The sequence below is a fragment of the Carassius carassius genome, chromosome 21 (genome assembly GCF_963082965.1).
Source record: "Carassius carassius chromosome 21, fCarCar2.1, whole genome shotgun sequence".
Lineage (NCBI taxonomy): Eukaryota > Metazoa > Chordata > Actinopteri > Cypriniformes > Cyprinidae > Carassius > Carassius carassius.
The window spans coordinates 32,697,408-32,711,306 of NC_081775.1; the positions used below are offsets into that span (position 1 = coordinate 32,697,408).

At 38.6% G+C, this 13,899-nt stretch overlaps 1 protein-coding gene across 1 annotated transcript; it reads right to left on the minus strand.

The window, feature by feature from the left end:
- Positions 1 to 769: 769 nt before the first annotated feature.
- LOC132097315 (uncharacterized protein K02A2.6-like) lies at positions 770 to 3,418 on the minus strand. The gene has a single exon (XM_059502939.1). The coding sequence runs from the start codon at positions 3,089 to 3,091 to the stop codon at positions 770 to 772; it is 2,322 nt and encodes a 773-aa protein (XP_059358922.1). The 5' UTR covers positions 3,092 to 3,418.
- Positions 3,419 to 13,899: the final 10,481 nt, after the last annotated feature.

Sequence of the window (13,899 nt, forward strand, 5' to 3'; positions counted from 1 at the left end):
TTCTGATCTGAAAAATGAAGCCTACCCGGAAGTGCGAAAAACTGCAATACATCGAAAATCCGCCAGGGGAAGGTCCCAAAAGGGAGCAAATGTCCATAGCCCCCATGTTAAAATGTCCGTTTTCACAGCATAAATTCATGTTTTTACAAGTTGGTCCCATGGACTTTTATTGTATTTTTCGATAGCTTCCGAAGTGCCTGACAACTGTGAGGGGGTGATTTTTTTTCTAACTCGTTAGTTTAGATCGTATTTAGATATAAAATATATGACAATAAGGGTGTGGTTAACTTTGAGTGACAGCTTGATTGACAGCTGACAAGGCAGCGCCACGGAGAATGACAACAAGAAGCGCCATTTTTTAATACAGTTGACATATAATACTGTTATGTTTTTCACTGACATAACATATAAAACACTTGGGGTTAAACCACGTTCAAAATAACAGCCAACACTCAGGGATACTTAACTTCTTCTGTATTTATTCTTTAAGGAACACAACTAATAATTACAAGGGGCAGTGCCACCTGCAGACACAATGGGGCAAAGCAGTATTACATACATAACATTTCCTCCCCTCTTAATCAAGAAACAAAGAAAACAATGCATTCTCAGCTACACAAAAATGATGCATTTATTTATTTTTACTCTAGAGGTAGAGGGTAGACTGCCTCTTGCCTCGAGCCAGTTCGGGGATTATTCTGCCCCATGTGAGAACAGGCTCACTAACATAACTAATTACATTTATGTCCAGCAGAGGTTTCTCATGGCTCTATAATGTCAGACGGTTGGGCGGTTTAATCACTCTGGCTGGATAACATCTGACATGCACTGATGGAATGTTGAGTTTGACATGGTTTATCTGAGACTCTGCTGATGTGTCATTGTTAACATCTTGTTCCTTTGTTGGTGGTGCTGAAGAAGTGTCATTTACAGACGTTTGTACAGGAACAGACACATCACTGATGTCAGGTGGTTGTGTCACCTGAGTTTCAGCTGTTTGATTTGGAATGGACAAGAGTTGATCAGCATGGCGTCGCCATTCTGCAGAAGCTCCTACATCCACAGTATAAGATACTGGACCACTCTGAGCCGTCACCACACCTGATGTCCATCTTTCTCTTCCTCTGTAATCACGAGCCAGCACAGCATCACCGACTTCAAACTGTCTTGGCTTCGAACGACCAGCTCGGCGGAGGACCTGGGAGGTCTGTGAGAGTCGCACGGCAGTTGACACACTGGGTTTCAAGGCATCCAGACGTGTGCGCAGTTGTCGTCCCAAAAACAACAAGGACGGGGACTCTCTTGTCGTCGGATGTGGTGTGTTACGGTAAGTCAGCAAGAATGTTTCCAGTCGTCTCTGAAGAGTAAAAGAGCCCTTAGACGTCTTAAGTGCATGTTTTAGAGACTGAACAAACCTTTCAGCCTGCCCATTGGTTGCTGGATGATATGGGGCGGAACGGATATGTTTCACATGGTTGGTCTTCAGGAAAGTTACAAACTCCTGAGAGACAAATTGTGGTCCATTATCACTCACCAGGACTTCAGGCAGTCCATAATGGCTGAAGAAATTCCGCAAAACTTCAATTGTTCTCCCTGCAGTTGTTGATGTCATCAACTGCACCTCAGGCCACTTCGAATGTGCGTCAACCACGACTAGGTACATGTGACCCTCACATGGCCCAGCAAAATCTACATGTATGCGTTCCCATGGTTTGCTTGGCCACTCCCATGGGTGGAGGGGTGCTTGGGATGGCATTTTCTGTATTTGTTGACATGACTGACACATTTTCACACACAGTTCAATGTCAGCATCAATACCAGGCCACCACACATAACTGCGAGCAATGGCTTTCATTCGGACACTTCCTGGATGGCCAGTGTGCAGTTCCTCCAGTACTCTTTTCCGCAGCTTGTGGGGAACAACGACTCTCATGCCCCGCATTAAGCACCCGTGTTGGACGGACAGCTCATTGTGTCTGGAGATGAAAGGTGAGAGCTCTTTATTATTAGTCAGGTTGACAGCTTGAGTCCCTTTAACGACCATTTCGACGACTGTAGACAAGGTTGGGTCACTCATAGTCTCACGTCGGATATCAGTGGCACTGACAGGGAGTTTCTCCATCTGTCCGAGGTAAAACAGCTCTACAGCATCCTTTTTCTCAGCTCTTTTGTACTCTATTGTATAGTTGTGCGCAGACAAAAGTAATGCCCACCTTTGCATCCGCGCAGCCGCCATAGACGGAATTCCTTTTTGCGGCCCAAAGATTGTAGTTAAAGGGCGGTGATCTGTGAAAAGCGTGAATTTCCGTCCGTAGAGATACTGGTGGAATTTTCTGACGCCAAATACTATGGCCAGAGCCTCGCGCTCAATCTGTGCATAATTCTGTTCTGCCTTGCTAAGTGTGCGTGATGCGAAGGCTATTGGCTTTTCTTCACCGTTGGGTAGCATGTGGGAAATGACGGCACCAATGCCATAAGGTGATGCGTCGCATGCAAGCCGAATGGAGTTCTGAGGGTCATAGTGTGTCAAGACATTTTGTGACACCAGTTGTTCTTTAGCCTTTTTGAATGCAGCATCGCACTCTGCAGACCACTGCCAGCGTTTTCCTTTACACAGCAGGGCGTTCAAAGGATTTGCTATGTTTGCCAGATTGGGTATGAATCTCCCGTAATAGTTTAACAGGCCGAGAAATGATCTCAGCTGTGTGATGTTTGATGGAATTGGCGCATTGACAATTGCACTTTCTTTTTTAGGTGACTTGTGCAAACCTTCTGCATCAATTATGTGACCCAGGTATTCCAGTGAGTCCTTGAAAAAGTCACATTTCCCTTTTACAGCATGCAAGCCAAACTGCTCCAGTCGTCCAAGGACTACATCCAGGTTTTCCAGGTGTTCAGCTTCAGTTCGCCCGGTAACCAGAATGTCATCCAGGTAACAATGGACATTAGGCAGACCTTGTAATATTTGGTCCATAGCTCTTTGGAATATGGCTGGCGCCGAAGCGATCCCGAACGGAAGGCGATTGTACTGAAATAGCCCTTTCTGTGTGGAAATTGTGAGGAACTTCCTAGATTCCTCCTCGACCCTCATTTGAAGGTAAGCATGTGACAAGTCCAATTTGCTGAAACATTGTCCTCCCGCTAATGAAGCGAATAGGTCCTCAATGCGCGGTAATGGATAGTGTTCAATTTGTAAGACAGGGTTTACTGTCACCTTAAAGTCACCACAGATGCGCACATCTCCATTTTTCTTTACAACAGGGACTATTGGAGTAGCCCATTCACTGTACTCTACCGGTGACAATACTCCAATTTCAGTGAGACGGTTCAGCTCCGCTTCGACTTTTGGACGAAGAGCATACGGAACGACTCTGGGCTGGCAAAACTTGGGTTTGTGTTCAGATTTCAATGTTATTTTAGCTTTGATGTCCTTCATTTCTCCCAACTGTTTAGAGAAAATAGTGGCATGTTTCTGCAGCACAGCTTCTAGCGTCTTCAATTTGACTGTTTTTATTTCTTTCCAGTTCAGTTTGATCTGACGCAACCACTCTCTGCCATAGAGTGGTGGATAGTCCCCCTGCACGACATACAATGGAAGAACAGCTGTCTGCTTGCCCATTTTTACATGTACATGGATTACACCTTCAGGACGCAATGCTTGCCCAGTGTATGTTCGAAGAACAATGTCCGTTGAGCATAGGGGCAGGTGTTTCAAAATTCGCTCATAAGTCTCTGTTGAAATCAATGACACTGCTGCGCCCGTGTCCAGTTCCATTTCCAGTGACATGCCTTCAATTTCTGGTTTCACAGTGATACTGGACTTTTCTCCTGGCTGTGACAGTTTATACAGAGCTAAATCAGAGTCTGTGTCATCATCATTGGACACTAAATCAGCATCAAGGCGGTGTACATTTCCTTTTTTTATATAGCCTTTCTGCTTAAATGCTTTCGTTGGCCGTGCTGCTTTTGCTGTGTTTCCAGTCTTGGTTTTTCTGTCATCATTAAAGTTACTTTTCCACAGTTACTTTTAGTTTTTGTCTTTAAACCAACAGTCATCATCACTATGGTTATTCTTCCCACATCGTTTGCATTTGTTTGCAGTCTGACTCTTTGATAAAGACAGTGCATTTACCGTCAGTGATCCGCTGAGTTGGTGTGCTTCGCGTGACGCTGTTTCCATGGAGACTGCCAACTCTACCGCTCTCTGAAACGTCAGCGTAGACTCAGTCAACAAGCGCTTTTGAGTAGCCTCACTCTTCAAGCCACATACAAATCTATCGTGAAGTGCATCATCCAAATGTCCCCCAAATTCACAGTGTTCTGACAATCCTCTAAGCACTGCAACATATTGTGTCACCGACTCACTCTCCTCCTGATTCCGCCGATGGAAACGAAAACGCTCCGCGATGACCAGGGGCTTCGGAGAGAAGTGCTGCTGTAGTGTGTCTGTGATGTGCTTGAAGCTTTTCTCTCTCGGTTTGTCCGGCGCGATCAGACTTCGGAGTAGTCCATATGTTTTTCCTCCAATCACACTGAGCAGCACAGGAACTTTCTTGTCGGCCTCAATACTGTTAGCTTCAATGAAGTGTTCAAATCTTTCAATATATGTGGTCCACGGTTCGACGCTTTCATCAAAACCTTCCATGTGGCCAATAGTAGCAGCCATCATCCTAGCTAACCTAGATCACTTTAGCTACGCAGCGAAAATAAAATAAAAATTGTAGTATTGTTACGCCTAACTACTCACGATTCACTGTAGTAGCTTCGTGGTAATTTAATCCACCTCGTCGCCAATTATGTTATGTTTTTCACTGACATAACATATAAAACACTTGGGGTTAAACCACGTTCAAAATAACAGCCAACAGTCAGGGATACTTAACTTCTTCTGTATTTATTCTTTAAGGAACACAACTAATAATTACAAGGGGCAGTGCCACCTGCAGACACAATGGGGGAAAGCAGTATTACATACATAACAAATACTACTGTTTCTGTATCATGAAATGTAGTTTTAAGAGGTTTTCAGGCGAGAATGTAGTTGTTTAAAGCTCAAATCTGTGGTTTATTTAAAGATTTATGAAAATGTTATCCAGTTGATCCAGCGATGACCGGGCGCTCGGTGTTCATGTACCCCGCCTGAAGCAGTCTTTCCTCGGCTAGACCTTCTAAAGTTTGCCGCCAATGCCGCGGACTCTGGCGTCTCTGTAGTGGTTAAACATGAGATATAATTCATCTTGTGTATATCTAATGTGCGATTTTTGGTCTCGTAAATCTATAATTTTTTCCCTGGGCAATCGTTTTGGCTGAGGGGAAGTTTCATAACTTTATAAGCTATTTAACTTTACCGATGTATGGTTAGACTAGAGCACTGACTTTGTATGTTTAACTGAATTGTTTGCTTTATTCGTATAGCTTCTTATACCTTTTACGTATACTTTTATAATGGCTAACATGGGCGAGGCTAGCCTCTTTTTAGGGGTGCTGAAGCACCCCTAAAAAGGAGCTCAGCACCCCTAAAACTTGGAGTAATGTTAATGTAGAGTATGTTGTTATTCTAAAATTTTTGTTCGTCTTTTACACAGTTAAATAATGTCCAAAACATACTCCGTAGTTTGTGTTTTAAAATGTATGTGTTAAGGAGGAAAGTGAAAACATCCCCGCATAGCAAATGGGGTCATCCTCTTCTCTTCTGTACCTGCGCGAAACACACGCAGAGTGAGAACCCGTGATGTAGTGTTGTGATCGGTTGTGATGCACCTAAGTTCCGAAACCATATCGGTGAATACTGGAGTCAGTATCCTGAATCACCATGGTGGTACATCTATAATAAGTGTTTATTTTCGGACTATTTTAGTCCGGCGGGTCCCCGCCGCTGTGGAGTAGCACAGGACTTGGGTGACTTGTCCATAGTCATAAACGGAGAGAAGTAACGGCGGTTACAATGTTCTTCCGCAAGACGCATGCAGTTCTGTTTATTAACTGCTAGAGCGTGAAACAAAAACAGAAGCGCGACAAATAAACTGCGTACCTGTGTAGTGCTTACCAGTGTCTCTGTTGTTAAAGTTTATCGTTAATTTAATACTCGGGAGTCATGTAAACATGACGTCACGTGCGTCTTTTCTCGTCAGTCGTCATGGAAACATGAAGCCCTGGCGTTTTGAGTGAAAACAAACGACGTATCACTGAAAACAATCCGTGTATCATTCGTTCTTTCGTTTTTCTAATTGAAACCAAAAATGGAAAAATAAAAAAACGACTTGTTTTTTAAAAATCTGTTTCCAAAACGAAAATGAAAAAACGGATAAAGATTCGTTTTCCGATTTTCAAATTTGTGCTAATATCAAAAATAAAAAAAAACGGATAACAAGCGTGTGTGTTTCACTTTGGTGTTTTCGTCTGATGCTAGTTAGTGACGGTCGTTCTTGAACGATTCGGTCATTTTAAACGAATCTTTAATGTGACTCGGGAAGAACGAGTCTCTGGGAGTGATTCGTTCAGTCGCATATGGTTCTAGTTCACCTTTTTCAGTCAATGCAGTGGGAGCCGGAAAAAGAATTGATTAGTTCTTTTTTTATTTGATTAATGCCAATGTACCAAAGACAAAAGTACAGATAGGTAATGTCAATATTGCATACAAAGAAGTGGCATTATATGCAAAGCACCATTTACAGACGTATGTAAACATAAAAATAAATAATATTAATCGAAAACTTTAACAAAATAAATTAAAAAGATTAAATAGCATTGAAAAGATTAAACATTTTTGACAGCCTTAAGATATTTGGAAGATTAAATAGTTTGGATAAACTGTTGAACCTCTTTAAAAAATAAATATATATATATATATATATATATATATATAATGGATTTTGATGAGTGAATTTACTGCGGTGAATATGACATTTTGCAAGAAGTCATAATTTGTTAATAATGAAATATACATTAATTTTGTCTTTTTGAATATTAAAGAAGCCAAACAGTACATCCTTAAAAAGCAAAGAGAAACCCTGTAGCACACTGCGATAGATAACATTAGAGAATTCATTCCAAAATAGCTGTGTGTGAGGACAATCCCAAACGATATGTATATCAGTTTCATTAGGGTCTCCACAAAAACAACAGCTTGTATCTATGTCTGATTTAAACCTTTTCAAAAACACTTTAGCTGGGTAAAATCTGTGTAACAATTTGAATGAGATTTCTCTAACCTTGTTAGTTATTATATATTCCAAAGACAGAGTCCATACTTTTTTCTCATCAATATGATCAACCACATTCCTCCAATAAGACACCACATATGGAGTCGTTACACGCTCCTTTTGAAAAAGCGATCTAATCTTATAGTTACGTGATGAAGGATACTGGACAAAGTCGTGGCCTAGTTGTTAGAGAGTTTGACTCCTAACCCTAGGGTTGTGGGTTCGAGTCTTGGTCTGGCTATACCACGACTGAGGTGCCCTTGAGCAAGGGCAACCCAACTGCTCGCCGGGTGCCGCAGCATAAATGATGAACACTGCTCCGGGTGTGTGTTCACAGTGTGTGTGTGTTCACTGCTGTGTGTGTGCACTTTGGATGGGTTAAATGCAGAGCACAAATTCTGAGTATTGGTCACCATATTGGCTGAATGTCACATCACTTTTTCACTTTCATGTAACAAAAAGCATAGTTTTCCTACTGGGATTTCAAATGGGTGTAAAGATAAAGATAAAGTGCTGGATGATCTAATGAGTCCCTTGAAAGCGTAACAACTCCTTTAGGAATAGTGTCCATGATGATGGAGAATTCTTTGGGAGTTACTGGAAAATTACATTTACATAAGAATTTTTTGTGACTTAAAATAAGACCTTCCAAGTTAAAGAACTTGGAAACAACCAAAACAAATTTCCAAATGAAGTACGGCTGAAAGGTGCTTAAAAATGATTGACCATGCAAGTAATGCCTGATTATGAAATTTGGTTAAATTGTAAGGGATTCTAGCAATATTATAAATACAGATCAATAGGAAAGGGAGACCACCTAATTTGGAAAAGTAGTCATTGGGGATAAAAATCCATATTGAGTTTGGATTACACAAACACTGTCTAATCCAATTAATTTTGAAAGTGTTGTTCAAAGAAGAGAAATCAAGGAAATTAAACCCACCATAATCATATGTGTTCATTAATAAGTACTCTTTATTACCTTTGTTACAACATTCAGTGTATAGAAAATAACCATTATGACAGAAATTTGTACATTTATAAACTGTAAGAAGTAAAAAGCTCAGAAATGCAGTAACTGTAAGAGTAAATAATAATTATAATAATGATGATGATAATAATAATGATTAGGCACCTGTTTGTAAGGAAGCATGTAAATTCATCCATCCAATGCTGTCACGTCACGTGACAAAAGAACGAATGATAGGATAAAGCCTTTTATACAGTCTTTATTATTATTATTATTATTATAATTATTAAACAATACAAACATTAAAACATTAAGGCAATACACTTAAAATCATAAAGACAAATAATAATAATAATATACACAGAGATTTGTTGCCAGGGTAGCTCCAGTCTATGGTCAAAGCTTATGGGTCTGTCACGTGAGGAGCGACTCGAAAACCCGAAAGACTCAAGAGATGAACCAATCAATTCTCTAACACCGGCTCCCACTGCATTGACTGAAACAGGTGAACTTTGCGCATGCGCGACTGAACGAATCACTCCCAGAGACGACTCGTTCTTCCCGAGTCACATTAAAGATTCGTTTAAAATGATCGAATCGTTCAAGAATGACCGTCACTAACTAGCATCAGACGAAAACACCAACGTGAAACACGACGGGGGTGGCGCAAGATGGCGACCTGATCAGTCGTGTAGATTCGAGCTCTGAGGCGTTTTTTAAGGAGTTGCATCTTCTGGTCGAATTTGTAAAGCTAATTACAAGACATGGACTGAAATCTATCTTTAAAGTTAGAAAGCATTGAATTTACTTCAAAAATTCCTTCAGATTGTGAAGCAGGCTATATTGAATAACCACACTGCAATCGCGTGGCACGTGCACATTTTCCAAAATGCCAAAGAACAAGGACAGAAAGCTACTTTCTTCGCTTTTCGAGACATCATCTGGAGCTGATTCAACCCCAAATACTCCAACAGGTAGTCCTCTCTCAAAAAAAGTATGTCAAGAAGAAGACCCTAAAGTCTCTAATGCCGATATACTTCGTGCTGTCAATGCTCTAAATGATCGCTTTTCATCGGTGGAACATCAGATTGCCCAGAACTCGGTCACTATAGTCAATCTTTCAAAGACGACTGACTTTGTGGCTGAGGAGATGAAATCTTTATCCGCAAGGGTCAAAGCTAACGAAAGCAAGGTATCGCAGATTGAGCAGGTGGTTCGAAATGTTCAAGGCAAGTGCGATCAAGCCGAGATATATAGTAGGAGATGGAATTTGAGGCTAAATAACCTGAGAGAAACAGACGGAGAAAATATAAGAATCAAAGTGCTTGAAATCCTTAAAGCTCTGACTCCGGACGAAGTAGATGATATCCGTTTTTGTGTCGACACAATCCATAGGATTGGACGTCTTGGTTCTGGAAGTAATCGCCCTAGGCCTGTCATCATCCAGTTTGCGCTTAGGTCCTACAGAGAGAAAGTCTGGAAAGCTGCACGGGATCATCCTGCACTCAAGGAAAGAGGGGTTCGTCTGGCAGAGGACCTGACATTTGAAGAAAGACAACGGAGGAAACTGCTATGGCCAAGGGTAAAGGTGGCGAGAGAAGAGGGGAAGAGGGCCTACTTTCGTGGAGCAGATGCCTTTATTGATGGAGAAAAACTGTCTGTTGATGACTATCAAGATGAGTATTAACTGATAAGAAGGCATGGACTATGTGGTGAAGACAATCTGAGCGGAAACCATTCAGTCTGCAGAACATTTTGCGTTCGTCCAGGTGATGCGACTCCAGAGTTTGGAGTGGATCAATACCGACTGGTTTGTGAATTTCGTTGCTTCAGGGTTCTATTATAACATTGTTCTGACATCCAATTAAGATTATTTTATGTCTGATTTTGTTTTTAGTTGCTTAAAGATTGTTTCTCTTAATGTAAGGGGTTTACGAGACAGCATTAAAAGGAAGTCTATGTTTATTTTTGTTAGGCGTACAAATGCAAATATAATTTTCTTACAAGAGACTCATTCATGCGAATCTGATGTTAAATGGTGGCGTTCTCAGTGGGGCGATCAAAATTTTTTTTCTCATGGTTCTCATCATTCGGCAGGTGCCGCTACTCTTCTAAATAAATTTAAAGGCGACGTACTGGAATTGGTTAGCTCAAAAGAAGGTAGATGGTTACTTACAGTTGTTAAACTAGATAACTCTATATTTGTTTTAGGGAATTTCTATGGTCATAACTCTTCAGTTCAAGCAAAAAATATGTCTACGGAGGTCATTCATGCTACATCAACACTGATGGGGAAATATCAAGGTGCCTTTTTGATAATGGGTGGTGATTTTAATGATGCCCCAGATGATTCTTTAGATCGTTTCCCACCTCATATGCATTCTACTTCAAAATTTAAATTTACCACTGCATTATGTTCCCATCTTTCTTTAGTGGATATTTGGAGATTCTTGAATTTCAATGAAAAGTGTTACTCTTGGAGTAATTCCTCTAGGTCTTTACAGTCAAGGATTGACCTATGGTTAATCAACCCAGGATCTGTTCAATATGTTATTGAAGTTACATACTGCCATACACCTCTTTCGGATCATAAAATGATTGTTTTAACACTTTCTGGATCCGATATTAAAAATAATAGTATGCGAGGCTATTGGAAGATAAATAACAATGTGCTTAGTAATGAAGGGTTTGTAACACAGGTTCGAGAAGTAGCACATAGTATTTTTGGAAATAAACAAATGTCACATGTTAAGAAATGGGAATTATTTAAGTTTAAAGTTAGGCAGTCAGCAGTTTATTTTAGTAAGCAAGTCAAAAAGAATAATTTGAATAAGGAAAGTGCACTTATGACAGAATTAGGTTTGCTTTTGAAAAAAACGATTCTTACAGAAGATGAAAAAGTCAGATTGGAGACTATAAAAACTCAAATTGATCAGATATATATTAATACAGCAAAAGGGGCATTCATTCGTTCTAGAGCCAAGTGGTTAGAAAAGGGAGAAAAGAATACTAGCTATTTTTTTTCACTAGAAAAACGAAATTATAAAAGACAAACGATCTCCTCTCTTGAAATTAATGATGTTCTCACTTCAAACCCAAAACTGATTACAAATTATGTTGAATCGTTTTACTCTAAGCTATATGAATCTGTATTTGAAATTGATAAATGTTCAGATTTCTTTGAGTCTGTTAAGCAATTTGTCTCTCCTATCTCTACTCCATTTCGAGACCTTTGTGATGAAGAATTAAGGAAACAAGAGATGGTTACAGCTATTCGCGCAATGAAAAAAAAAAAGTCGCCAGGCACAGATGGTCTTTCAGTTGAATTTTATCTCTGCTTCTGGGATATTATCGAAAATCCGTTATTCGAAATGTATAAGGAATGTATTGAGTCGAACGAATTATCGACTTCGATGAAACAGGGATTAATAACTCTCCTTCCGAAACCCGATAAAGATCGTTTGATATTGGATAACTGGCGTCCTATAACATTATTAAACGTAGATTATAAACTATTATCTCTTGTGTATGCAGTTCGCTTGAAAAAGGGTCTAGATGAAATTATAAGTGAGTGTCAAACTGGATTTATGACTGGCCGGCACATAAGTTGGAACATTAGACTAATTTTGGACTTGTTAGACTATTCAAATTTAATAGATTCAGAGGCTTTAATGGTTTTCTTAGACTTCCACAAAGCGTTTGATACGATTGAGCATCAGTTTATGTTTAGGGCTTTTGAGTTTTTTGGTTTTGGGGATAGATTTGTTTCTATAATTGAAATGTTTCATAAAGGTATTAATAGCTCTATTAATTTATACCCAAACACTTCTAAACGTTTCCCCATCTGTAGAGGAGTGCGCCAAGGCTGTCCTATAGCCCCTTTCTTATTCCTTATTGTAGTTGAGTTTCTCTCCATAAAAGTTTTGAATTCTCCAGATTTTCAAGGACTTACCATCTTTAACAAACAGCTTAGATTAACTCAGCTTGCAGATGATACTGTTCTTTTTTTGAAAGATAAAGAACAGTTGCCCGCAGTTCTGCAGTTGGTAAGTGCATTTTCTGATGCCTCGGGTTTACTGCTAAATATAAATAAATGTGAAATAATGTGCCTTTATGAATCAAAAGAAAACTTTTTTTGTAATATCCCAGTAAAGAATATGATCAGGTATTTAGGAATAAGTGTAACAAAAGATAAAGCGGAGAGACAAGAACTAAATTTTTCCCCCAAACTTAAAAAAACTCAAAACATCTTTAATAACTGGCTTCAAAGAGATTTGACTATTATAGGCAGAGTCTTATTAACCAAAGCAGAAGGGGTATCTAGATTTGTTTATCCAGCTTTATCTCTTTCTGTTCAAGATTCGATTTGTAAACAAATTAATGATTTATTCACAAAATTTGTTTGGAGGAATAAACATCATCATTTAAGAAAGGAGGTTCTTCAGGGTCCAAGAAATGAAGGTGGTTTTGAGCTTTTGGATTTTTTCGATTTAAATTATACATTTAAAGTAAAATGGCTCAGAAACTGTCTTCTTAAATCAGACTCAATTTGGTTTTTTATTCCATATAATATTTTTAAAAAGATTGGAGGTTTAAACTTTTTGTTATTATGTGATTATTCTGTTAGCAAACTGCCTGTGACATTATCCAACTTCTACCAACAAGCTCTTAAGGCCTGGAAGTTATGTTATGTACATAACTTTTCCCCACATAAAGCAATATTGTGGAATAACGCTTATATTACAGTAAATCGGAAATCTCTTTATTTACAGAGCTGGAAAGCTAAAGGAATTTACTTTTTATCTGATCTTTTAGATCAGTCAGCTCAGTTTCTTTCCTATGAAAATTTTATGAATAAATGGGCATTCCCTATTAAATATAGAGAATATCACTCTGTGATAAAAGCCATTCCCGCAGGTCTATTGATGTTAATGAAAAGTCATATGCTGTCCCTTAGTATTTGTAGAATTGAACCTATAATTTATTTAAATGGGGTGGACATTCACAGTAAAAAGTGTAACAATAAATTTATTAAGAATATATTTTATAAAAATAGATCCTTTCAGCCTAGAGGAAAATTTTTCTGGAATGTTTGCTTCCCAGAGATTATCTGGAAAAAGGCTTGGTTGCTTCCTTTTCGGTTTTGTATATTTAACAAACATCGAGAAATACATTTGAAAATTATTCATAATATTTACGTTAGTAACTATGCTTTATCAAAATTTATGGATATTGATGAAAATTGCTCCTTTTGTTCTGATCAGCCAGAAAAAATTCTTCACCTTTTCTTTGAATGTTATCATTCTAAAAAATTTTGGGAGGATCTATCTTTGCATTTTCAACAAAAATCTGGTTACAATTCTAAACTAACATCCAAAGATATTATCATATATTTTGATTCAAAAATTGTTTCGGTTAATTTTATGATGAATCTTATGATTTTATTAGGTAAATTTCATATTCACAAGAGTAGAATAAATAATTCTAAACCTTGTTTGAAGGTTTTTTTGGCTGATTTTCAGTTGTATATTGAGTCTCTCAAAGGTATTGATAACAAAAAATGTAGTGATACAATTATATTTGCTGAAGAATTGAAGCTAATTGAAAAGTAAATTAATATGCTGTTTTCTTAAATTTTATAATTACTGGTCTCTAATTTTTTATTTATTATAAATAGATTGCCCCTATTGTTATCTAATTTTGTAATTTTGTTTAAGTTCTTTCTGT